Consider the following 24,858-nt stretch of genomic DNA (forward strand, 5'->3'; position numbering starts at 1 on the left):
CACAGCGAGGCCAAAAACCCAGCAGTCCTGACACCCAGCTCTAACCAATAGACCCCACACACACATCCCAGCTGGGACCAGACACCCCCTCCCTGCACAGGCCTGGCTGGCAGCCTTCCCAGCTCTAACCCAGACACACCTTGCACAAGCACCATCACCCATGTCTGTGCCAGTGTGCCCAAAAGCCAGAGCACCCCTGCCCCCGCCCACCAACAAGAGAGGAAAGTCCCTGTAGTCCATTCCCCGCCCCACACCAGTCTGTTTCCCCTGCCCTGGGGCTGGATTGGCTCTGCCACCCCTCAGAGGGTCGGACATACACACATGCTTGCCCCCCCCCCCTCCCAGCCCAGTCTAGGTGCACACACATTAGCTATCCTGCTTTGTTTAATGAGGAAATGGAGCGAATCAAGGACAAATTCACGGGCATTACAGGGGACAGGTGTATTGGGGGCGCTGACAGCAGCCCCAGGGCAGGCAGCTGGGGTCCTGGCTGGAGATGGGGCCAGCTTGGGTGGGGGTCAGGTGGCAACTCACCTAAGCAGATTAAATCCATCAGCACCGCAGCTCATGGCTAATGTGCTGAAGCAAGTAGGGAGGGTAGTGAGCACTGGCCGTTATGTAACAGCTCCCAGCCTCGTGGGGGGGGGGGGCCTGGGCTCCTATTGTTGCATTTCCCCCCCCCCCCCCCAACCCCAAAATGCTGCTGGGTCAGGTCTCAGTGCCAGGCAGGGTGGGGGAGGAAATCTGTATAAACAGCCCCAGCACACCACCCCAGAGGCAGCTGCAGCTCACTGCCGGGCGGGGGAATCCCTGTATAAACAGCCGCGGTGCCCCACGCCAGAGGCAGCTGCAGCTCACTGCCGGGCGAGGGATCCCTAGCTACACGGCTGTGATGGAGCACATTCCCAGCAGATCAAAGCCTGGGGGAAGTGGCTCTTTGCCAGTGCAGGGTTCTCGTTCTCGCTCACATTCTCTCCCTGGCAGCATAGTGACAAATTTGATCTAAGACAGGAATTTCCCTGATGAAAAATGTTGGCTAAATGGGCCAGAAAACAGCAGCTGCTGATTATTCTCTAGCGCTTCAAAGAGCTGTGCAGTCCTACAACTGCCCCAGGAGAGCATTTTACTGATCTCATTACAGAGGGGAAACAGCTCAGCAAAGTGGATCGGACCGAGGAATCCTGGCTAACAGCCCCTCCCCAAACCCCACTCCTCTCCCAGTGGAGTGACAGAGCCCTGCAGGCCTCATGGGGGTCCCCCCCTCCCCCTTGCCCTGGCTCTAACCCCCTCCCACTGGCTGGGGAATGAACCAGGAGTCCCTGCCCAGGTTCCAGGAGTGCGGCTGTCCCTGGGCTGGCTAGCTGGGCTGTCCCATAGGGGCTGAGCTCCCTGCCTACACTGTGACTATGACCCACCCCCGTCCCTGCACAGGAGCCAACCCTGGGATTGGCCCTTTGGCTCAGGCAGGCCTGACAGACCCAGCCACAAGCCCCAGCTGAGTGACTGCTGGCAGGTGGCTGGGGAGGGGCATTTGTGTGTGTCGGGGGGGGGGGGTGTCAAGCAGGCTGTGTGTGAGGCTAGTTGGGGGGGAGGCTGTGGGGGGGTAGGGGTTTGGACTGGCATGAAGGGCTGAGACAGTGAGTGTGTGCCCGTTGGTGCTCAAGGGCTGCGTACACCTCCAATAGCAGTGCCCAGCCCTGGGATGAGGGCACACATCCCATCCTGGCAGGCTTTGGGGATCCCTGTGGCAAGGGACTCAGAAGCAGGGCTGCCAGCAGTCCCTTATTACAAGGGACGTTCCTTATTTTTTCATCTCTGTACAACAAGCACCGGAGTTGCTGAGTGCTGCGAAAAGCAGCAAGCAGTGCCGAGGGGGGTGAGTACGGCTTCTTATTGCTATATGTTGCCAAATCAAATAATAATATCGGGGCGGGGAAGGGCTATGCAAACAGGCCCTTAGTTTTGAACCACAATATTGGTACCTCTGGAAGGCCTCTGGGCTGTTGCAGTGCAAAGCAGCTCCCCAGTGCCCTGGGGGGCTGGGACCATAGACCTGTCCCAGGAGGCCAGGATTGGTGGGGACAGGCTGCCCAGCACCTCACTGTCCTCCACAGCAGCAGTGCCCAAGCACGCCCCTCCCGCCCCTGCCCCCAGCCCCTTGGGAAGCAGCTAGTCAGGGGCCTGCTCAGCCCCTCTCCTGTGGCCAGGGGCGGCTCCAGACCCCAGCATGCCAAGCGCGTGCTTGGGGCGGCACGCCGCGGGGGGCGCTCTGCCGGTCACCGGGAGGGCGGCAGGTGGCTCCGGTGGACCTCCCGCAGGCGTGCCTGCAGATGGTCTGCTGGTCCCGTGGCTCCGGTGGAGCATCCACAGGCACGCCTGCGGGAGGTCCACCGGAGCCGCGGGACCGGTGACCGGCAGAGCGCCCCCCCCCCCCCCCCCCGCGGCGTGCCACCGTGCTTGGGGCGGCGAAATGGCTAGAGCCGCCCCTGCCTGTGGCTGTGGAGGGGGCCAATGAAGCGCTGTGGCAGGGGACTGGATTGGAGCTGGTGCCCCCTAGAGTGGAAAGCGCCTCCCCCCCGCCCCCTCCGCCTTGTGGCCGGATTGGAGCCAGCGCTCCCTGATGGCCCATGGCCCACTTACAGACACCAGGAGGTCAATAGGGCGCCCTTTTTTTTTTTTTTTTGCAAGTTTTTATTTAGCCACAAAGTTGAGGATTGTTTATCCAATGTTTCTTTTATACACAAATGCCCTGTGAGGAGGGAAAGGGGGGACCAAGGGGAAGCGATTTCCCACACGCACACACCTGTAGACAGCTCTGGCACCAGGGTCCCTTTCTGTATGGGTCTGACCCCAGGTGGAGGTGGAGGGCATGGAATCCCCTCCATCTAAGACCAGGGGTTTCCTCCCCAGCACCACCGGCACTGAGCCCAGAACAGCTCCCCATGTGGGACAACAGGGTGCTCTGCACAGGGACTCCCCATGCAAGATAACAGGTCACCCCGACACAGGGACCCCCATCCCAGTTTTCTGGACTCAAAGCCCAAATTTGAGTGCACCCCAAAATCCTCCTCCAGCTTGGTAATGAGGAGGCAGGGTTGGAGGGGCCCTGACATTTGCAAGGGGAGGGGGTGACCTGGTGGGGGTGTAATTGTTCAGCCTTGATCCCCTTCTCCCCGGGGTCTAGTTAAGGCACCCCCCTGGGCCCCCCAGCCCCCACGCCAGACAATAACTCCTGGTAATAAATGCAACACTACAAACACACAGAAATACCCTGCCTTGCCCTGGCATGTGTGGGGTTTGGGCCTGCCCTGGGGTGGGGTCGGGGGGCCAGAGGCTGTGCTCCATAGGTTGTGGGTTACACCTCCTGGATTAGACGTAAATGTGTCCAACAGAATAACCCCCCCCGGTCTTGTGTTGGGGACATCAGCCCTGAACCCCTACCCCCGCATTATAATGTCACTGCAGGTGAGGGGTGCCTCTCCCTGCCCCCCAACAGACAGGCTCACAATGGGGAGTGTCCCAGCTGCAGTGGGGAGGGGGGTCGCTCCTGCCCTGGCCCCCATCTCACAGGTAGGGAGGGTACATCTGGGAGGAGATGTGCCCCTGCCTCATGGGCGCTGCAGAAATGAGGGGCAGCAGGGTTTAGTGAGTCACTCAAAACGTGGGGTGGCCCTAATACGGAAAGGCCCAACGTCTGATCCTGCGAGTCGTCCAGCGATGGGGCAGAGCCTCAAATCCATGGGGGTGTTGGAGTTTCAGGGCCCCCCCTGTATTCCCAGCATCTCTTGCGCTCTCCTAGAAACAGCTGGTTGGGGGTGAACCCAGGAGTCCGGGAGCAGCCACTGAGATAATTGTGGGGTCCCCCACTCAGTCCTCTTAGAAACTCACCAAAGTATAAACCATACTGGGGAGAGAAAGAGAAAGAGACACCCTGAAATGCTGCAGCATAACGGAGCTGCAGGTCAGGAGCGAGGGGAACAGAGTCTCAGCGCCAGGCACACAGACCTGCACCCCACCCCAGAGACAGCTGTACCTCAGTATGGGGTGAGGGAGCCCTGTATAACCTCCCCATACCCCACCCCAGAGGAGGCTGCATCTCAGCCCCCGGAGAGGATTCCCCAGAGGCCGTGCTGGGGCGCTACCTGTACAAGTAGTAGAAGAAGGACAACAGATAGAAGGCTAGTTTGCACCACGACTCCTTCTGGCAGTAGTTGAGGATGTCGGCGTTCATGATGGAGACGGCATCGTACATCACCTCAGACCCGTCTGCCGGGCGGTGGAAATACCTGGGGGACAACGAGGCCGGGGCTCAGACAGCGTCTTTGTCCTCCCAAACCCCTCGTGCAAGGGGCTCCTGTAGTACTTAGGAAAGACCCCCCCTCCTAGGCCAGCCGCGCCCACAGCTCTGCCGGTCCCCCTCCTAGCCCAGCCGCGCCCACGGCTCTGCCGGTCCCCCTCCTAGCCCAGCCGCGCCCACGGCTCTGCCGGTCCCACTCCTAGCCCAGCCGCGCCCCCTGCTCTGCCAGTCCCCCTCCTAGCCCAGCCGCGCCCCCTGCTCTGCCGGTCCCACTCCTAGCCCAGCCGCGCCCACGGCTCTGCCGGTCCCCCTCCTAGCCCAGCCGCGCCCCCTGCTCTGCCGGTCCCACTCCTAGCCCAGCCGCGCCCCCTGCTCTGCCGGTCCCCCTCCTAGCCCAGACGCGCCCACAGCTCTGTCGGTCCCCCTCCTAGCCCAGCCACGCCCACGGCTCTGCCGGTCCCCCTGCTAGCCCAGCCGCGCCCACAGCTCTGTCGGTCCCCCTCCTAGCCCAGCCGCGCCCCCTGCTCTGCCGGACCCCCTGCTAGCCCAGCCGCGCCCACGGCTCTGCCGGTCCCACTCCTAGCCCAGCCGCGCCCACGGCTCTGCCGGTCCCCCTCCTAGCCCAGCCGCGCCCCCTGCTCTGCCGGTCCCCCTCCTAGCCCAGCCGCGCCCCCTGCTCTGCCGGTCCCACTCCTAGCCCAGCCACGCCCACGGCTCTGCCGGTCCCCCTCCTAGCCCAGCCGCGCCCCCTGCTCTGCCGGTCCCACTCCTAGCCCAGCCGCGCCCACGGCTCTGCCGGTCCCACTCCTAGCCCAGCCGCGCCCACGGCTCTGCCGGTCCCACTCCTAGCCCAGCCACGCCCACGGCTCTGCCGGTCCCCCTGCTAGCCCAGCCGCGCCCACGGCTCTGCCGGTCCCCCTGCTAGCCCAGCCCTGGGTACCCCTGCCCCACGTCTTTCAATCCCAACCCACTTCCCCCAGAGGCTGCACTCCCCTCCCCACACAAGCTGTCCTCTCGAGGAGGGCTGACTCCCAGGGCGCAGACCCCACTCACCTCCAGAGGTGGTAAAAGAGCAGAGGGATGTTGAGGCCCAGGGTGACCCACTCGGCTGCACACAGGAACATGAGGCAGAAGAGCCCATGGATGGAGTATTCAGGAACCACGAGCTGGAAAGGAGAGCAGGCCCTGGTCAGTGGGGAAATAGAACCCAGGAGTCCTGGCTCTAGGGTTGTCAACCCTCCAGGATTGTCCTGGAGACTCCAGGAATTTAAGATTAATCTGTAATTAAAGATTATGTCATGTGAGGAAACCTCCAGGAATACGTCCAACCAAAATTGGCAACCCTACCTGGCTCCCAGTGCCAGTGGCGGGTGGATGCCACCTCAGCCCACTGTGCTCCCCACAGGCACCCCATTAGTATTCTGCGGCTTTGATGTGGCCATGTCCTGTCCTGCCAGCAGCCAGGTATAAATAATACATGGGGCTGTGGGGGGCATATTCTCAAACGGGAACGCAGAACAACACACAACGGGGAAACTGACACAAGCAACACAGCATCTCCCCAGGGGCACTAGCTCCCATCTGGCCCCAGGGCAGGGGAACCAGCTGGCTCAGGGTAGCAGGGAATAGGATATGGGGCCTTTGCTGGGGGCAGCTCTGATCTGGCCCTAAGGCAGGTGGGGACTGGCTGGGGGATGGGTGAGGGTTCAGGGGGCTGTGGGGAGAAGATGCTAGGAGCCTAGGAGGAGGAGGTGCGAGGGGGGTTGGGGGCTCAGAAGGCTGTGGAGAGAGGTGTTGGGGGCTTCAGGGAGGCGGTGCAGGGAGCCTAGGAGGGAGGGGGTGTGAGCAGACGAGGTTGTGGGGAGGAGATGCAGGGAGCTGAGGGGGTTGGGAGTTCAGAAGGCTCTGGGAGAAGTGGGGGCGGGGTTGTGGGGCTGAAGTCCAGGGAGTGTAGGAGGGGCAGGAGATGGGAAAGGGTTTGGGGGTTCAGGAGGCTGTGGGAAGAGGTGGGGAGGAAGTTCAGGAAGCCCAGGAAGGGGAGGAGTGCTGGAGCTTGGGGGTTCAGGATGCAGTGGGGAGAAGTGAGGAGGCTATAGGGAGGAGGTACAGATGTTCAGCGAGGTGCAGGAGTTGAGGGGGATGGAGGGTTCAGGGTCAGTTGCTCCCAGACTGGGGGTTCAAGAACTAGTCATTCACTGTTTCGGAGACTGGAAGAGCTAAGACATAAGGGGCAGGGATGGGGCCACATGGACGGTGGGGGGGACACACAGACAGGTGAGGCAGGGATAGGGACACACGGACGCACCTTTCTCAGGAGGCAGCAAATCCGCTCAATGTTTTTCAATCGCTCTCGCTGCAGGGGGGAAAGAAACAGGGAATTAGATTGAGAGCTGGCACAGGGGAGGGCTGAGAGAAGGGGGGGAGGCAGGAACAGAGAGGGGTGTTCAAGCCTGGTGGGAGGGGCTGGGAGTCAGGACTCCTGAGTTCTATACCTGGCTCTGGGACGGGAGTCGGGTTGGAATGTTAAAAATTGATGGTAATAACCTATTTAGGAAGGATCAAGTGGGCAAAAAGGCAAGGGGTGTGTCAAATATGGCATTATGAGTGTCTGAGTCATCGACACCTCAGAAGCAAATGATCTACAATGCTTATGGATCAATGTCCTAACAGATAAAGCAATAGATTGGTTACTAGATGGTGTCTTCTACATGCCACCAAATCTACTAGGGAACAGGATGCCTGGCTCCTTCCACACCTGTTTTTAATGAGTAGAGGGGGAATAAACAGTGGGATCATGGGCAGGGGCGGCTCTACGTTTTTGGCCGCCCCAAGCAGTCATGCGCGGGAGGCGCCCCGGAGCCGCGGGAGTAGCGGACCTCCCGCGGGCATGACTGCGGAGGGTCCGCTGGTCGCGCGGCTCGGCTGGACCTCCCGCAGCTGCGGGCGGTTCGCTGGTCCGGCGGCTCCGGTTGAGCTGCCGCAGGCATGCCTGCGGTAGGTCCGGTCCTCCCGGGGCTCCGGTGGACCTCCCGCAGGCATGACTGCGGCAGGTCCGCCGGCCCAGCCTGCCGCCCCCCCCCCCCCCCCCGGCGGCAGGGAACGCCCCCTACATTTTGCCGCCCTAGGCACCAGCTTGTTTTGCTGGTGCCTAGAGCCGCCCCTGATCATGGGGGCTTCAATCTGAGTGACTTACGCTGGAGGCCTCCTGCTGTCAGTGCTAAAACATCTTTAGAATTTCTATATATTGTAGATTGCAATTATAAATGACAATTTCCTAGCTCAGAGTGTTGCATCCAACATGAAGGAATTCTATATTAGACCTCATCTGGACAGATTAAGAGGAATTGAGCACAGAACTAAAAAATTGTTATTTCTTAGGTGCAAGCGATCATGACTTTGTTACGTATAAACAGAATAAACTCCAAACTAGCAATATATTAACTTATGTTTAAAAGGTCTAGCTTCACAAGGCTGAAAGCTAAAAGGAACCAAGTCAGCTGGGAGGCAGAATTTAATGAGAAAAATGTGAATGATAATTAGGAATTGTTTAAGAACATTTTAATAGACGCCTAAAAAGCCACAATCAAGAAAGAACCCACATCTCTTAGAGATGAAGTGAGGGCAGTTCATTACAATAAATGAACGAGATAGATAGAGAAAGAAAGAAAGAAAGAAAGAAAGAAAGAAAGAAAGGGGAGTGAAGGGAAGTCAATAGCCATGAATATAAATCAGAAGCTAGGAATTGTAGAAAATTAATAAGGGGAGCAAAAGGACACGGGAGTGATGTTTGGCCAGCAGAGTTAAGGACAATGAGAAGGAATTTTTTTCAAGAATATTAAGAACAAAACAACATTGGTCCATTACTAAATGGAAATGGCAAAATTGTCAATAATAAAATAGAAATGGCAGAAGTATTCAATAACTATTTGTGTTCTGTATTTGAGAAAAAGCCAGATAATGTGTTCATATTATATGATGATGATGGTGATGAAACACTCTAGTCCAATAGTAATTCCGGAGCATCTACTAAAGTTAAGACATTTCTTAATCAGCTAGGCCCTATAACTTGCATCCAAAGGTGTTCAAAGAACTGACTGAGGTGCTCCCTGGACCATTAGGGTTGATTTTTCAATACATTTTGGAGCACTGGGGAAGTTCTAGAACAGAGGTTCTCAACCAGGGATCCAGGCCCCCTGGGGGGGGGCACGAGCAGGTTTCTGGGGGGCCTCCAAGCAGGGCCAGCATTAGACTCGCTGAGGCCCAGAGGAGAAAGCCAAAGCCCCACTGCCTGGGGCTGAAGCCCAGGGACATGATCTCTACCACCTGGGGCTGAAGCCAAAGCCTGAGCAACTTAGCTTTGCAGGGGCCCTGTGGCATGGGGCCCCAGGCAATTGCCCTGCTTGCTACGCCTAACACAGGCCCTTGCTTTTATATGCAGAAAACCAGTTATTGTGGCACGGGTGGGCCGTGGAGTTTTTATATCATTGGGGCGGGGGGGCTCAACAAGAAAAAGGTTGAGAACCCCTGTTCTAGAGGACTGGGAGAACACTAATGTTGTGCCAATATTTAAACAGAGTCAAAGGATGGACCTGTGTCATTACAGGCTTGTCAGCCTGACACCAATCCCAGGCAAGACATGGGGCAGCAGATATGATGGGACCCAATTCATAAAGAATTATAGGAGTGTGATATAATTAATGCCAATCAACGTGGGTTTGTGGAAAATAGCTCCTGTCCAACTAATTTGGTATATTTGTTGATGAAATTTCAAGTTTGGTTGACGAAGGTAATAAAGCTGATGTAATATATTGAGACTTTTGTAAGGCATTTGACATGCTGCTGCATGAGATTGTGATTCAAAACCTTGAACAATCCAAACCCGACATGACACACATTAAATGGGGTAACGCTGGTTAAGCACTAGGTCGCAAAATGTAACTGTACACAGGGAATCGTCACTGAATGGGAGTGTTTCTAGTGGGGTCCCAAAGGATTGGGTCTTGGCCCTACGCTAGTTAACATTTTTATCAGTGACCTGGAAGAAAACATCAAATCATCACGGAACGTTGGCAGACGACGCAAAGATTGGGAGAGTGATAAATAATGAAGGTAGATCACAGATCCAGAGCAGGCTGGCTCCCTGAGTAAGCTGGGCACAAGCAAACAGTGCGTGTTGTAATATGGGCAAATGTAAACATACACCTCTGGGAACAAAGAATGCAGGCCATGCTTTCAGGACAGGGAACTCTGACCAGGGCTTGGGGCTCATGGCAGATGATCAGCTGAACACACGCTCCCAAGTGTGATGCTGTGGCTAAAAGGGCTGATGCGCTCCTGGGGTGTGTAAACAGGGGAATCTCGACTAGGAGAAGGGAGGTCCTGTTACCTCCGTGTGTGGCGCTGGTGCGGCCGTTGCTGGAATCCTGCATCCAGTCCTGGTGCCCACAATGCAAGAGGGACGCTGATAAATTGGAGGGCTCAGGGAAGAGCCGTGAGAATGACTAAAGACTTAAAGAACGTGCCTTAGAGTGAGAGATTCCAGAAGCTCGATCTGTTTAGTTTAACCAAGAGAAGGCTAAGGGGTGACGATCACAGGCTAGAAGCACCTATGTGGGGAACAGAAATTGGATAATGGAGCTGCAACAGAGCAGCCAAAGGTCTAACAAAAGCCAAGGGCTGGAAGTTGAAGCTGGACCAATTCAGACTAGGAATAAGACACCTACATTTTTAACCATGCAGGTAATTAACCGCTGGAACAATTTCTCCACGGCTGTGGCAGATTCGCCATTACTGGTGATGTTTTTCTAACAGATCTGCTCTAGTCTAGTGCAACCAGAGATTAATTCATGGAAGTCCTATACCCTGTGTTATATAATCATAGCAATGTAGGGCTGGAATGGCCCTAACACGGTCATCTAGGCCACTCACCTGCGGGAGGCAGGACCAAGTAAACCTGGCTCACCCCTGCCAGGTATTTGTCTAACCTGTTCTTAAAAATTTCCACTGATGGGAGTTCAGCTGCCTCCCCAAATAACCTGCTCCAGTGCTTTAATTAGACACTGCAACAGCTTATACAGGAGGACAGACTAGATGATCACAATTGTCCCTTCTGGCTTTATAATCTAGGAACCTTGTGGTTAGAGCAGGGTGTGGGGGAGGAGGGGAGCCAGGACTCCTGGGTTCTATTCTCAGATGTGGGAGGTGAATTAGGTCTAGTGGTTGGGGGAGGGGAGGATCTACATGGATACCTGCTCCGGGAATTAGCTTTGTGTGTTGGGGTATTGCTGGAGCTGGGGTCAAGGGTGGGGTGCAAGTAGCCATAAAGACACCTCAATGCCCTTATATAGGGCTGGGGTTTGCAGAAACTCCAAAATGAAGGTGGAGCCCAAATCCCAGGGCCTCTGGGGCCCCACTTCCTTCCTCCCAAGCCGTAAAGTGGGTTCAGGCTCCATCATTCACATCATTGTCTGACACATCGTGTGCCCTTAGTTAAGGCTTGTACAATACACAAGTCAAGGATCTTGTAATATCCTACATAAACAGTGAGACTAAGCCCTACACAAACAGACAAGACCCCACATAAACACCAGACATTAAGCCTTGCATAACTACAAACACAAATACTAGCCCTTACGTAGACAGAGCTCAAGAGAAGTGGCTCCGCTTGTGCTCCCATGAGGGGAAAGGGACCATTTACATTTCCAGTTTCTTCAGTATGAACCCCAAGGCGAGTGGGGCCCCAAAACCATGAGACTGATTTTGAAATCATGTGCCACTGGGCTTGTATTTATTGGCTTGGTGCCTGCGGGGTGCCTCCAGGACACAGATCCCAGCTTCTCCCCACAAGGGAGAGAAACTTGCTGCGGGTTTTACATATTAAAGCCACGATTCTCAGAAGATCCCAGGACTCTGGGAGCTGGGGATTTAAAGGCATGTCTACACTGCAGTAAAACAGACATAGCTAGGCCACGCCAGCTGACTCAGGCTGGCAAGACTCAGGCTGAGGGGCTATACAACTGCAGGGTCAATGTATGGGCTGGGGCTGGAGCCTGGGCTCTGGGACCCCATAAGGAGGGAGGGAGCCCCATGAGCCCGAATCAACTGACAGGGGCCAGCCCAGGTGTTTGGCTGTAGCATAGACATACCCTAAGACACCAACTGTCATGATCAAACTCTGAGACTGGGCAACAAGGACTTCAAATGGCAGCTTTTTCCAACAGAGACTCAGCCTGAGAGGATTCCCGCTCTGGAGCCCTGGATACCCTGCTGGTGTCCCTGTGCTGGCCCGCAGCCCCTGCTATCCAGCCCTGGGTCCCCACACAGCTCTGTCAGAGACCCTCAAACCCACAGCCCCTGCTATCCAGCCCTGGGCTCCCCACACAGCTCTGTCAGAGCCCCTCAAACCCACAGCCCCTGCTATCCAGCCCTGGGCTCCCCACACAGCTCTGTCAGAGACCCTCAAACCCGCAGCCCCTGCTATCCAGCCCTGGGCTCCCCACACAGCTCTGTCAGAGACCCTCAAACCCGCAGCCCCTGCTATCCAGCCCTGGGTCCCCACACAGCTCTGTCAGAGACCCTCAAACCCGCAGCCCCTGCTATCCAGCCCAGGGTCCCCACACAGCTCTGTCAGAGACCCTCAAACCCGCAGCCCCTGCTATCCAGCCCTGGGTCCCCACACAGCTCTGTCAGAGCCCCTCAAACCCGCAGCCCCTGCTATCCAGCCCTGGGCTCCCCACACAGCTCTGTCAGAGCCCCTCAAACCCACAGCCCCTGCTATCCAGCCCTGGGTCCCCACACAGCTCTGTCAGAGACCCTGAAACCCGCCGCCCCTGCTATCCAGCCCTGGGTCCCCACACAGCTCTGTCAGAGCCCTTCAAACCCGCAGCCCCTGCTATCCAGCCCTGGGCTCCCCACACAGCTCTGTCAGAGCCCCTCAAACCCGCAGCCCCTGCTATCCAGCCCTGGGTCCCCACACAGCTCTGTCAGAGCCCCTCAAACCCACAGCCCCTGCTATCCAGCCCTGGGTCCCCACACAGCTCTGTCAGAGCCCCTCAAACCCGCAGCCCCTGCTATCCAGCCCTGGGCTCCCCACACAGCTCTGTCAGAGCCCCTCAAACCCGCAGCCCCTGCTATCCAGCCCTGGGTTCCCACACAGCTCTGTCAGAGCCCCTCAAACCTGCAGCCCCTGCTATCCAGCCCTGGGTCCCCACACAGCTCTGTCAGAGACCCTGAAACCCGCAGCCCCTGCTATCCAGCCCTGGGCTCCCCACACAGCTCTGTCAGAGCCCTTCAAACCCGCAGCCCCTGCTATCCAGCCCTGGGTCCCCACACAGCTCTGTCAGAGCCCCTCAAACCCGCAGCCCCTGCTATCCAGCCCTGGGTCCCCACACAGCTCTGTCAGAGCCCCTCAAACCCGCAGCCCCTGCTATCCAGCCCTGGGCTCCCCACATTGCCACTGACCCTGCAGGGAACAGGAAGCAACTCAAGCTTCATCTGTGGGGACTGAAACCTCAATGTCTCTGCCCTTTAGCCATCCAGTGAAGCCCAAACCCTGGCTGGATCAGTAACAGGAAAGGCAAACTTACAAGCAGGACTCACACGGCAAGTTCCTCCCACCTGCTCACCCCTTCTTGAGCACAGCCGGACCCCCAAATTCACTCCGCTGTGACACCTCCACCCCCTGCCTGAGCAAGGTCAGCCCCCAGAACCCACCCCCATCAATTTCCCCAGCTCCTTCTCTCCCCGCCTCCTTCACCCCCATCTCATCCCCGCCAGCCCCCAGTGGCCCCCAGATCTCAGGTCCCCATGGTAAATCCAGTCACCCAGCAACAGCAATGGGATAAAGGCTGGATTCTGAGCTCAGCTTCCCCCGGTCAATCAGAGCAGTGCTTACTTTGTAATGAAAGAGGTGCTGGGGCTCACGCAATGTTTTTTACATTCATACCAGATGCAGCAAGCCCAGAGGTGCTGGGGCTAGGCACTGCCAAGCCCGGAGGCGCTGGGGCTTCGCCCTGGCACACATTAAGCACTGATCCAGAGTCACCAGGTGCAATGGGGCTAGGGACAGATTCTGAGCTGAGAGCCTGAGTAAATCCAAAGTCACCATCTGACTACGATGGAATGTGGGTGAGTCTGATGTTGGTTACCTGGGATAAATCCAGAGACATCCCTGACTGCACTGACATCAGGGCCAGATTCTGGTGTCAGCTCCCACAAGGTATATCCAAAATCCCCCACTGACTGCACTTGGGGTCAGAGCCAGATTCTGGTGTCATCTCCCACAGGGTGTATCTGAAGTCACCCCTGACTGCACTGGGGTCAGGACCAAATTTTGGTGTCATCTCCCACAAGTTGTATCCGGAGTCACCCCAGACTGCACTCAGGTCAGGGCCAGATTCTGGTGTCAGCTCCCACAGGGTATATCCGGAGTCACCCCTGACTGCACTGGGGTTGGGGCTGGATTCTGGTATCAGATATGAAATGAGGTTACTCCAGTACTGAAATGTCAATGAATAGAATTTGGGTGAGAGTGGGATCTAGTGGGGAAGGGGAGGCTGGGAACCAGGACACCTGGGTTCTATCCCCAAATCTGGGGTGAGAGTGGGTCTAGGATTAGAGCAGGGGGACTGGGAGCCAGGACTCCTGGGTTCTATTTCCCTTTCTCATCCCTACTCATTGCATGACTCTGATCCAGTCCCGCCCCCCTCAGTCAGGCAGATGCTGTGTGTGAGAGGGGAGGTGGCTGACTCCAAGGCTCTGGCTGCACAGACATGGAGCACTCTGCCCTATGAGGAGTTATTCCTCTGCCTAACCCAGCTGTCCCTTCCACTGTGTCTGGGCTGGGCAGAGTCAAACCCAGCAACCTCACCCCCCACCCTCCCAAGCCAGGGGCTGCAGCTGGGGCCATCGCTCCCACTCCATTTCCCTAAATATAAACAGTTCAGTGTGACCTGAATTCCTCTCCCAGCAACTCCGTTACTGCAACTGCCACGCAGGCAGCACACAGGGCTCGCCACCCACCAGGACACCTGGGAGGGGAGGGGGTTTAATGCAGTGGTTCTCAGCCTTTTTGGGCTCAGGACCCATTTGTAAATGTTTATGGCCTGTGGCGACTCACTAAATAGTCTGGGGGTGGAGGCCTTGGGATCCTGAGGGCACTGCCCGGCACTCACCCCACAGCGGCAGCTCCTGTGCTGGCTGGGCTTGGCTCTCCGTCCCAGGCATTGCAACCTCTGGGGGTTGCAGCACTGCTCAGGTTTGGCCCCGCCCACCTGATTGGACCAAATGTGGATGGGTGGCGTTGTGATCTGGCTCATGGGGTTACAGGGCCACCACTCACTCAGATTTGGCCTATCTGGACAGCTGGGCCAAACCTGAGCGGTGCTGGGACCCCAGAGATTGCAGTGCCTGGAACAGGGAGAGCCCAGCCAGCCCCATGGGACAGGAGATGTCATGCGACCCTTTGGAACATTCTGCGACGCAATTTTGGGTCCCGCCCCCCCCCCCAGGGTTGAGAAACGCTGGTGATAGGGGGGTTGAGCAGGAGGGAGAGTCAGGACTCCTGGGTTTATCACTGGCTCTGGGGTGGGAGTGGGTTTTTTTCTTCAAGTCTGCCACTGACTCACTGTGACCCATGGCAAGCCCCTTCCCCTCTCGAGGCCCCAAGGTGCTATCCCTGTCGTCGCCCCGCCCCCCGCAACCCCTGGTTGGGCAGTCATTAGTGACTGTCAGCAGCACCTTTAATTACAGCTCCTCGACCCCAGCGCCTGAGCACAGCCAGCCCCCAGAACCCACCCACACCTTGACCCCAATCTAAATGGGGGCTGCTGGGATAGCAGGGGGTTGGGGGCTGGGACTGAAGAGTATCAGCTGAGCTTGGCGGGAACAGGACCCAGGGCTGCTGCAGGTCAGGAGTGCAGGGCATCGGCAGAACTGAGTGGGAGCCCAGAGCAGGGCTAGCGGGGATGTGGGTTGGGATGGAGGGGCACCAGCACTGATGCAGCTGGATCAAACTAGGCAAAGAGAGATTAAAAAGTAGCAAGCAGTGGGGTTGGGCCAAGGGTGTGATGAGGAGAGAAGCAGGGAGTGAGGCACTGGGGAGGAAAAGGAAGAGGGATGAGGGGATGGGAGGGGGTGGGTTGGTGCTAAGTTGTGGAAGCCCTTTGAAATCCCAGCCCCAGAGTGGTGTTGACACCCTGGGGAACCTGCCCCAGGGGCTGATGGGAACTTTGAGACCTTCCGAAAAAACATTTGAGTGACACAAACTTCAGCTCAGCACAGCCAGCGGGAGAGAATCCAGGAGTCCTGGCTGCCAATCCCCCCAGCTCTAACTCATTAGACTCCCCTCCCTTCCCTGAGCTTGCATAGAACCCAGGAGTCTGGGAGCCCTGCACCCATCAAGCCACCATCACTCATGCATGGCAGAGGACAGTTGAGCAGACACCACATTTAAGAAAAATAGGAATGACACGGGTGACATCGTGGAGGTGGGGGTGGGAGCATAGTGGCAGTGGGTCAGGGGGAGGGTCAGACACAGACGGACACAGAGACAGACACACCTCTCCCACCACATCTATTGACTTACTGCCCTCGCCGGGTTCCCCTGGTCAATGGGACTCTTGAAGTCTGTGTGCAGCTCGTCAAAAGCGATGATCTGTGGGGGGAGAGCAGGGTCAGAGACAGCTGCAGAGAGAGACAGATCCTCCCGGCCCAGCCCTGGGACACGGCTGAGTCTGGGGTGGGACATGAGTGCAGTGTATCCAGGGATCTCTCACCCAGTGCTGAGTATCAGAGGGGTAGCCGTGTTAGTCTGGATCTGTAAAAAGCAACAGAGTCCTGTGGCACCTTATAGACTAACAAATGTATTGGAGCATGAGCTTTTGTGAGTGAATGCCCACTTCGTCAGCACCCAGTGCTGAGATGCAGCTGCCTCTGGGGTGGGGTGCAGGGATTGTTTATACAGGGATCCATACCCCCATTCCCATGGGGGCTCACCCATTCATTGAGCGAAGGGAAGGGAGTTCCCAGGAGGGCTCCCTCCATGGGAAGCAGGCTAGAGGGGGTCACACAAGCCCATGGTGGGGCTGCCTGAGAACATGATCACCCATGCAGTGTCTGGCCCAACCTACACAATCTTATTTACATATGCAGATCAGCCCCCATCCTGCTAATTTGTACAGGGGGACCCCAACTGACGGCTGATGAAGCCAGAGAGGAGCATCTGCCAGTCCCACCTACTGGGGCACCCACCCAGATACCCCCCCCCTCACACACACACACACCTTCTCAGCTCCCCATTCTGTCACCCTTCCTCTCTGGCCCCAGGGCAGAGAATGGGACATAGTGCCTTCCCCTCTATGGGGTGCTGGCTCCAGTCCAGCCCCAGGGCCAGGGGACTGGCTGGCTCGTGGATACAGGAGGTGGGGAGGAATAGGACCCTACTGCTAACAGTCACTGCTTGATAAACTCCCCAGAGGTGATAAAGCCGACAGGAATTCATCAGTCTCAGCCACTTTGCACCTCCATATCAATAATAAAACTATCAATGATCAGAGCAGGAGTCTGGCTCCCAGCCCCCCTGCTCTAACCACTAGACCCTACTCCCCTGACAGAGCTGGGATGGAACGTGGAGTCCTGGCTCCCAGCCCCCCTGAACTCATCTGTCCCCTGAAGAGCTGGATCTATCCTCCCCCAAGCGTTACTAGGGAAGTTAGCTCCCAGCAGCATGTGGAGGGACCCAGCTTCCCTTGGGGTCCAGTTCCCTCCCCCGACTCCACATGGCTCTGTTTGGGCTCTTGCCAGCACAGCCGGCTCCAGAACAGCCAGCCCCAGAGCCCCAGCCAAATGGGGTGACTCAGCCACCGCCTCCCCGTCCTCCGGGGGCTGGGAGAGATCCGGTGTGAGACAGTGGGGGGCGGTCCCCGTAGCAAGCCCCCTGCCTGGCTCAGAGCCAATACCCCCAGAGGGGAAATGTCCCATTCCCGGCCTCCCCAAATGGAGATTTTCTGTCACTAGCCTGAGCTCAGTCCTGCAGCCGTGGTCTCCAGCAGGTGTATCTGGGGGAATCCCTTCCCCCTTCCAGAGCCCCCGCCCATGAGTTTGCCTGCCAGGTCCATCACACTCAGGCCCAATAACCAGCACCCAGAGCCTGCTGGCTCCCTCACATGCGCCCCAGCCGCAGACACTCCCGTCACCAGTTTCCGGGCTCTCAGAGCAGAGACCCACCAAGGCGATGGGCTGAGACACACAGCTCTGCTCTGCTGGTGTCCTTCAATCCTGACCCACATCCCCCTGCTAGCCCAGCCCTGGGCTCCGCTGACCCCAACAGCTCTGCTGGTGCCCCCAATCCTGACCCACAGCCCCCTGCTAACCCAGCCCTGGGCTCCGCTGACCCCAACAGCTCTGCTGGTGCCCCCAGTCCTGACCCACATAGAATCATAGAATATCAGGGTTGGAAGGGACCTCAGGAGGTCATCTAGTCCAACCCCCTGCTCAAAGCAGGTCCCCCTGCTAACCCAGACCTGGACTCCCCTGACCCCCACAGCTCTGCTGGTGCCCCCAGTCCTGACCCACAGCCCCCTGCTAATGCAACCCTGGGCTCTCCCCCACCCCCACAGCTCTGCTGGTGCCCCCCAATCCTGACCCGCAGCCCACTGCTAACCCAGCCCTGGGCTCCGCTGACCTACACAGCTCTGCTGGTGCCCCCAGTCCTGACCCGCAGCCCCCCGCTAACCCAGCCCTGGGCTCTCCCTCACCCCCACAGCTCTGCTGGTGCCCCCCAATCCCAACCCACAGCCCACTGCTAACCCAGCCCTGGGCTCCTCTCCAGCCACAGTCAGATCTGAGCTGCACTTGGTATCTGTCAAAGCAACAATGAAGGCTACAGGCGCCTGTCGGGGTTGCTTAGCAACCCTCACACGCGGCTCCTCTGCCTGGCAGGGGAGGGATTCTGCTTCAGCGCCCTCCCCGCATAACCTGAGCCCTGGGAACAGCCTGCCAGGCCAGCTGGGGGTGCAGGGAGCGAGGGATGGGGTAACGAGGTGGCTGGCTGGGCCTTTTAGCTGCTGCTCTCTGGGGCTGGGTGCCTGCCCCACACAGAATGAAGCTGAGACCCTACAAATTTGCCGCACACACCAGGCCCTAGACAGGGTCCAGCACTCCAGCTTGTGCTGGGACAAACATAAATTGGTGACAGGCACAGTGGGGGAGATTAGCAGTCAGTGTGTGCTGGGTGGGCGGGGAGGAGGTAAGCCCAGCCCTGGAAAAGCAGGGGATTAGTATTGAGGGGCACCGGCAGAACAGGGGGGCTGTGGGTCAGGATTGAGGAGCACTGGCAGAGCTGGGGGGCTTTGAATTGTGACTGAAGGGCACTGCCGGAGCTGGGGGCTGTGGGTTGGGATTGAGGGGCAGTGGCAGAACTAGGGGACAGTGAGTCGAGATTGAGGTGCACTGGCACAGCTAGGGGGCTGTGGGTCAGGACTGAGGTGCATCAGCAGAGCTGGGGGCTGCAGGTCGGGATTGAGGGGCAGTGGCAGAGCTGGGGGACAGTGAGTCGGGATTGAAGTGCACTGGCAGAGCTGGGGGGCTGTGGGTTGGAATTGAGGGGCACTGGCAGAGCTGGGGGCTGCAGGTCGGGATTGAGGTTTGGCAGAGTGGGGGGGATGTGGGTCAGGATTGAGGTGCACCGGCAGAGCTGGGGGCTGCGGGTTGGGATTGAGGGGCAGTGGCAGAGCTGGGGGGCTGTGGGTTGGGATTGAGGGGCACTGCCGGAGCTGGGGGCTGCGGGTTGGGATTGAGGGGCAGTGGCAGAGCTGGGGGACAATGAGTCGGGATTGAGGTGCATTGGCAGAGCTGGGGGGCTGTGGGTCAGGACTGAGGTGAACTGGCAGAGCTGGGGGGCTGTGGGTCAGGACTGAGGTGCACTGGCAGAGCTGGGGGGCTGTGGGTCAGGACTGAGGTGAACTGGCAGAGCTGGGGGGCTGTGGGTTGGGATTGAGGGGCATCGGCAGAGCTGGGGGGCTGTGGGTTGGGATTGAGGGGCACTGGCACAACTAGGGGGCTGCGGGTGGGATTGAGGTGTGGCAGAGCGGGGGGGGCTGTGGGTCAGGATTGAGGTGCACTGGCTTTGCACAGCTACAAACTCCATCCCCTCCATTTCCCCCACACCCAGCACCTGCCCAGAACAGGAGGGCGAGAAACCAGTGCAAGACCCACCCACCGTTGGCAGCCTGGGAGCCAGTCGCTGGGGCAACGGGATGGTTTCCAGCGGAGTGCGGGGGGAGTGCACTGGAGGAACTTTCCCTGCTGCTCTGAGGGGTCAGGCACCACAATCCCCGATCGCCTGAGTCCCCCAGTCATCTGGGTCCCCCGATCCCAGTCACCTGGGTCCTTCAATTACCTGGGTCCATTGATCCCAGTCACCTGGGTCCCTCAATTACCTGGGTCCCCCAATCTCAGTCACCTGTGTCCCCCAATTGCCTGGGTCCCCCAGTTACCTGGGCCCCCTGATCCCAGTCACCTGGGTTCTGAGCCTGGGGAAGGGCAGGATCAGGGAACAGCCAGGCTCACTCCTTCTATTGAGACAGGAACCCTGGCTGGGAGAGCTCCCCACCTTCCCCCTAGGTGCTGGAACTAGGGATGCTGGGGGTGCTGCCAGACCCCCCTGACTTGAAGTGGCTGCCATCCTATCCAGGGTTACAGCTTGGTTCAATGACTCTCAGCACCCCCACTATATAAATTGTTCCAGTGCCCCTGCCCCTCCCTCCACACAGGGATCCCCCAGCACTCTGTCTCGAGTCTGGGGAACCATTCAGCCCCTGAGCTCCCTGGTGGCGAGAGGGCTGCATATTGCTGGGGGCGGGGGCGTTTACGGGGCTGGGGGAACCATTTCTGCTAGGAGTTTGGTTGAGGAGACCCAGCAAAGCGATGTGCAGACACATGTGGGTTCTCCCATGCAGCCAAGCCCCCTCAGGGGCCAGGCACTGTCAGCGGAGTGGGGGCCCTGGGCTGGGGCTCAGGACACCTGGGTTCTGTTCCTGGCTCCCCTGCAGATTCCCTGCATACCACTGTGCAAGCTGTTTGACCCCCTTGCCTCAGTTTACCCTCCATTGCTGGGGGGGGGAGGGGAATCTATGATTCCCAAGTGCTCAAGTGGAGCTAATGAGGGAATGGGGCAGGGGCCCCCCCTCAGCACATAAAGTATTATGGGATGCGCCGCATGTTCAGGGAGGAAAGATCACTTATCTGTGGGGTGCTGGAGTTCAATGCAAACGCCTGACCCCCAGCACAGAAAGGAAGGGGGGCACCACAGTGAGCTCCCCCTCAAAACACCTCTGGGGGATACTGGGCTGGATGGGCCAGTGTGTGGCCCTGGGGCAGTGCACAGAAGGGCGTTAATGGCTGGGGGGCGGGGGCTAGTGACCAATGCTTAATCTGTAATGAAGGAGGTGCTGGGGCTCAAGCAATTTCTTTACATTCATAACTGATGCAGCAAGCCCAGCGTGCCGGGCTATGAACTGCCACACCTAAAAGAGCCGGGGCTCAGCCCTGGCACAAATTAAGCACTCGCAGTGACACAACTTCACTGTCAGGAGCCCTGGGGGAGGTTAGAGGAAGGCCCAGCAAGGCCCGGAGCAGTCCATACCTCCATCCCCAGAGCCGTCTGGGATAGCTGGTCCCAGGGCTCAACCCCCACCACATCCCTCTCTAAAACCTCCACCACTGTGCTGCAGGGTGGCCCTCAATAGGGGGCACTGTACTGCAGGGAGCAGAGTGGAGGGGTCAATAGGGGGCACTCCCTCCTCTCAGTCTTTACTGACCTTACTGCCATGGGGAGCAGGGCAGAGTGAGGGGCTCAGCAGGGGGTGCTGTGCTGCAGGGAGCGGGGCAGGGGCTCAGCAGGGGGCGCTGTGCTGCAAGGAGCAGGGCAGGATAGGGTGCTCAGCAGGGGGCGCTGTGCTGCAGGGAGCAGGGCAGGGGGCTCAGCAGGGGGCTGTGCTGTAGGGAGCAGGGTGGGGGGCTCAACAGGGGGCACTGTGCTGCAGGGAGCAGGGCAGGGGGCTCAGCAGGGGGCTGTGCTGTAGGGAGCAGGGTGGGGGGCTCAGCAGGGGGTGCTGTGCTGCAGGGAGCAGGGCGGAGGGCTCAGCAGGGGGCACTGTGCTGCAGGGAGCAGGGCGGAGGGCTCAGCAGGGCACTGTGCTGCAGGGAGCAGGGCAGGGGGCTCAGCAGGGCACTGTGCTGCAGGGAGCAGGGCAGGGGGCTCAGCAGGGGGCGCTGTGCTGCAGGGAGCAGGACGGGGGGCTCAGCAGGGCGCTGTGCAGCAGGGAGCGGGGCAGGGGTCTCAGCAGGGGGCGCTGTGCTGCAGGGAGCGGGGCGGAGGCTCAGCAGGGGGCGCTGTACTGCAGGGAGCCGGGCGGGGGCACTGTGCTGCAGGGAGCAGGGTGGAGGCTCAGCAGGGGGCGCTGTGCTGCAGGGAGCAGGGCGGGGGCTCAGCAGAGCACTGTGCTGCAGGGAGCAGGGCAGGGGGCTCAGCAGGGGGCGCTGTGCTGCAGGGAGCAGGGCGGAGGGCTCAGCAGGGGGCGCTGTACTGCAGGGAGCCGGGCGGGGGCGCTGTGCTGCAGGGAGCACGGGGAGGCTCAGCAGGGGGCGCTGTGCTGCAGGGAGCGGGGCGGAGGCAGCAGGGGGCGCTGTACTGCAGAGAGCCGTGCGGGGGCGCTGTGCTGCAGGGAGCAGGGCGGGGTGCTCTGCAGGGGGCGCTGTGATACAGGAGCAGGACAGGATGCTCAGCAGGGGGCGCTGTACTGCAGGGAGCAGGACAGGACAAAATCCTTACATGTCAGGGACTCTGCTCACATTCTGTTTGGTACATTCCCTTTTGCTTCTGACTGGATCTACAATTTTTCCTCGGACTGTTTCTTGATAAAAATACCATTTCTGTCCAAACCCAACTGTCCTGTTCACACGTTTTTGGAATGAAAAGGTTTGGCAGTTGGTTTTGAAACGACTTTTCAGAACAAAATTCATCAATTTCTATATAGAAAAACATTAAAAGTTGGAAAAGGTCGAAATGGGAACCAGACGCTTCCATTAACTCCAAATGCCTGGGGGGAGGACGATTCTTTTTGTGGGAAGTTTCAAAATATTTTGCTTCTTTTCCAGAAAAAATGTTGAATTTGTGGAATTTGCCATGAAATGGAAAATGCAGCTCACACCAGCCCTACTCCTGTGTCCTCCTAGAGCACTCTTCAGACGAACAGGATTCTGCTTCACTTCCTGTCCTTAACTATTGTGTGACCCTGTCCTGTTATCACAACCCCCGGAGGCAGCTGCAGCTCAGTGCGAGGCAAGGGATTGCTGTATAAACAGCCTCTGTGCCCCACCCCAGAGGTGGCTGCATTTCAGCACCAGGGGAGGAAATAGCTGGCAGTTCCCAGGTTCCCCTGGATCATTGCTGCCAGGACAGCCCCTTCTAGCCAGGGGGCAGGAATGGTCCCTGTTTCAAATGCAACCTATGCCCCAAACACTGCTGGTGCCCCTCACTCCTGTCCCATAGCCCCCTGCTATCCCAGCCCTGGGCTTCCCCCAACCCACAGCCCTGCTGGTGCCCCTCACTCCCAAAACCCACAACCACATTTTCATCCTCGACTATTGCAAAGATCATTGCCCCAGACAGCTGTGGTTGGAGGCCTCCCATGGCAGGGGCAGGTGCCAAAGCAGTTGGGTGCTCTGGGGCTGGGGGGTGGGCAAGGAGGGGGATGGAACAGCTGTGCTGTGATGCCCATGGGGAGGGGGCAGAGATGAGGAGGCAGTGATCTGGGGTACAGGAGAGACAGGCCCAGGCTGTCTCTATGCAGTGGAAAGCCAAGCCAGACCAGTGTCCGTGTGGGGGGAGCCCAGGCTGGGATAGCAGGGGGCTGCAGGTGGGGATTGAGGGGCACAGAGGCTAGGGTAGGAGGGGGGCTGCAAGACAGGGCTGAGGGGCACTGGCGGAGCTGGGGGTGCAGGGCTAGCAAGGGGAGCGATGGGGAGACCTCCCTCCCAGAACCAGAGGAGTTAAACCCACCACCCAGTTATTGATACCCAGAGCCCATCTTGTAAACAGATGTAGTTCCCATGGCAACCAGCGCCAGGTTCCCTAGCTACGGCTGAGAGAGAAGGGGGGCTACATCGCGGGGAGCCCGGGATATGCAGCAGCCCTGGAACAAAGGGGGGAGCGATCCAGCGGAGGGGGATTTGGGGGATCCACGGGGGATTTGGCTGGGGACAGGGGGGATCCTGCACGGGAGGGTGTTGGGAGAGAGGGATCGGGCTGCGGAGGGGGATGTTTGGGGAAGATCCGGCGGGGAGGGGGATGGGAGGCAGTTTGGGAGACCCGGGGGAGCTGGGACACAGTGGGGAGCCACGACGGAGGGAGGGTAGGGGGTTCAGGGGGGCAGCGCAGGCAGATCCACCCCCACCCCCCACCGTGGGTTTCCTAGCTACGTCGGCTCCATATCACCACCACCACCATCATCGCGCACACACACACGGACTGACAGGAGCCCCGGTCCGGCCCAACGCCTCCCACCAGCCCGGGCTGGGGAGCACCCCCCAAACTGGTACCGGGCTGCCAGGGTGCAGGGCCAAGGGGGGTGGTGAGCAGGGGGGCCTGGCGATGGGAACTGGGGGTGTTGGGGGGCGGGGGGCAGAGGGAAATTGTCTGTCTCTCTTTCATTGCAGAATTATTCATGATTCTCGCTAAGCAGAGACTCAGGCACAGCCTGTCAGCAGGGACCGAGAGACGCGGGGGTGGGGGGAGCAAGTAGCGAGACAAGCCCGAACCCCAGAAACGGAGCAGAACGAATGGGGTGACTGATCTCCGGGGGGTCTGGCTGGGAGAGGAGGCGGCCTGACAGGGACACGGGCAGCCACCCAGCACGCCCATCCCAGAGCCCGGATCCCCCCATCCCGACCCCTCCCCAGCACCGAACCCCCGTCCCGACACCCCCCCGCACTCACATGCCAGATGACGAAGAAGATGAGCGAGGCGCACAGCACCAGGGTGAGCATGTAGCAGAAGGCGGCGAAGGTGAACGCCATGGTGCCAGGACGCCTGGGTCCCTCCGAGCCCGTCCGGCGGGGGGTCTCAGCCCGTGCGGCCGCCCATGAGCTCGGGGCGCCGCCGTGGGGAATCGGGGGGACCCGCCCGCCTAGGAGCGCTGGGGAACCCGGGCCCCCATCGCTCCGGGCCCCGCCTCAGTTCCGATCAGCTCCCCGCTCCGGTTCTCGACCGGCTCTGCCGCGACTGGCAGCCCCGGCCCCGCTCGCAACGAGCCGGGGGGAGGAGCCGGGGCGCAAGCGCAACCGCGTGTGAGTGTGGCAGAGAGAGGGGTGTGAGTGTGAGCCAGGGAGGGGTGAGGGTGAGGGGCTCTGAGTGTGAGCCAGGGAGGGCGTGAGCCAGGGACAATGGATGGTGTGCCTGGGTGAGACACGGAGGTGTCGTGTGTGTGAGACAGACAGAGGGGGTGTGAGACAAGGAGGGGGTGAGTGTGTGAGACAGGGAGAGGTGGTGTGAGACAGGGAGG

General features: G+C 59.0%; 1 protein-coding gene across 2 annotated transcripts; it reads right to left on the bottom strand.

The window, feature by feature from the left end:
- Positions 1–2,706: 2,706 nt before the first annotated feature.
- CNIH2 (cornichon family AMPA receptor auxiliary protein 2) lies at positions 2,707–24,553 on the bottom strand. 2 transcript variants are annotated; one of them, XM_045023404.1, is made up of 6 exons: positions 24,293–24,553; positions 15,882–15,950; positions 6,603–6,650; positions 5,351–5,463; positions 4,143–4,286; positions 2,707–3,904 (listed from the first exon to the last, which is right to left on the bottom strand). In XM_045023404.1, exons 1-6 carry the CDS (start codon positions 24,371–24,373, stop codon positions 3,877–3,879), a joined length of 483 nt encoding a protein of 160 aa, XP_044879339.1. In that variant the 5' UTR covers positions 24,374–24,553; the 3' UTR covers positions 2,707–3,876. The 2 variants fall into 2 exon arrangements, with proteins under 2 accessions (XP_044879339.1, XP_044879340.1); XM_045023405.1 differs by lacking the exon at positions 24,293–24,553 and adding an exon at positions 16,579–16,689.
- Positions 24,554–24,858: the final 305 nt, after the last annotated feature.

The sequence above is a fragment of the Mauremys mutica genome, chromosome 7 (assembly GCF_020497125.1).
Source record: "Mauremys mutica isolate MM-2020 ecotype Southern chromosome 7, ASM2049712v1, whole genome shotgun sequence".
Taxonomy (NCBI): Eukaryota; Metazoa; Chordata; order Testudines; family Geoemydidae; genus Mauremys; species Mauremys mutica.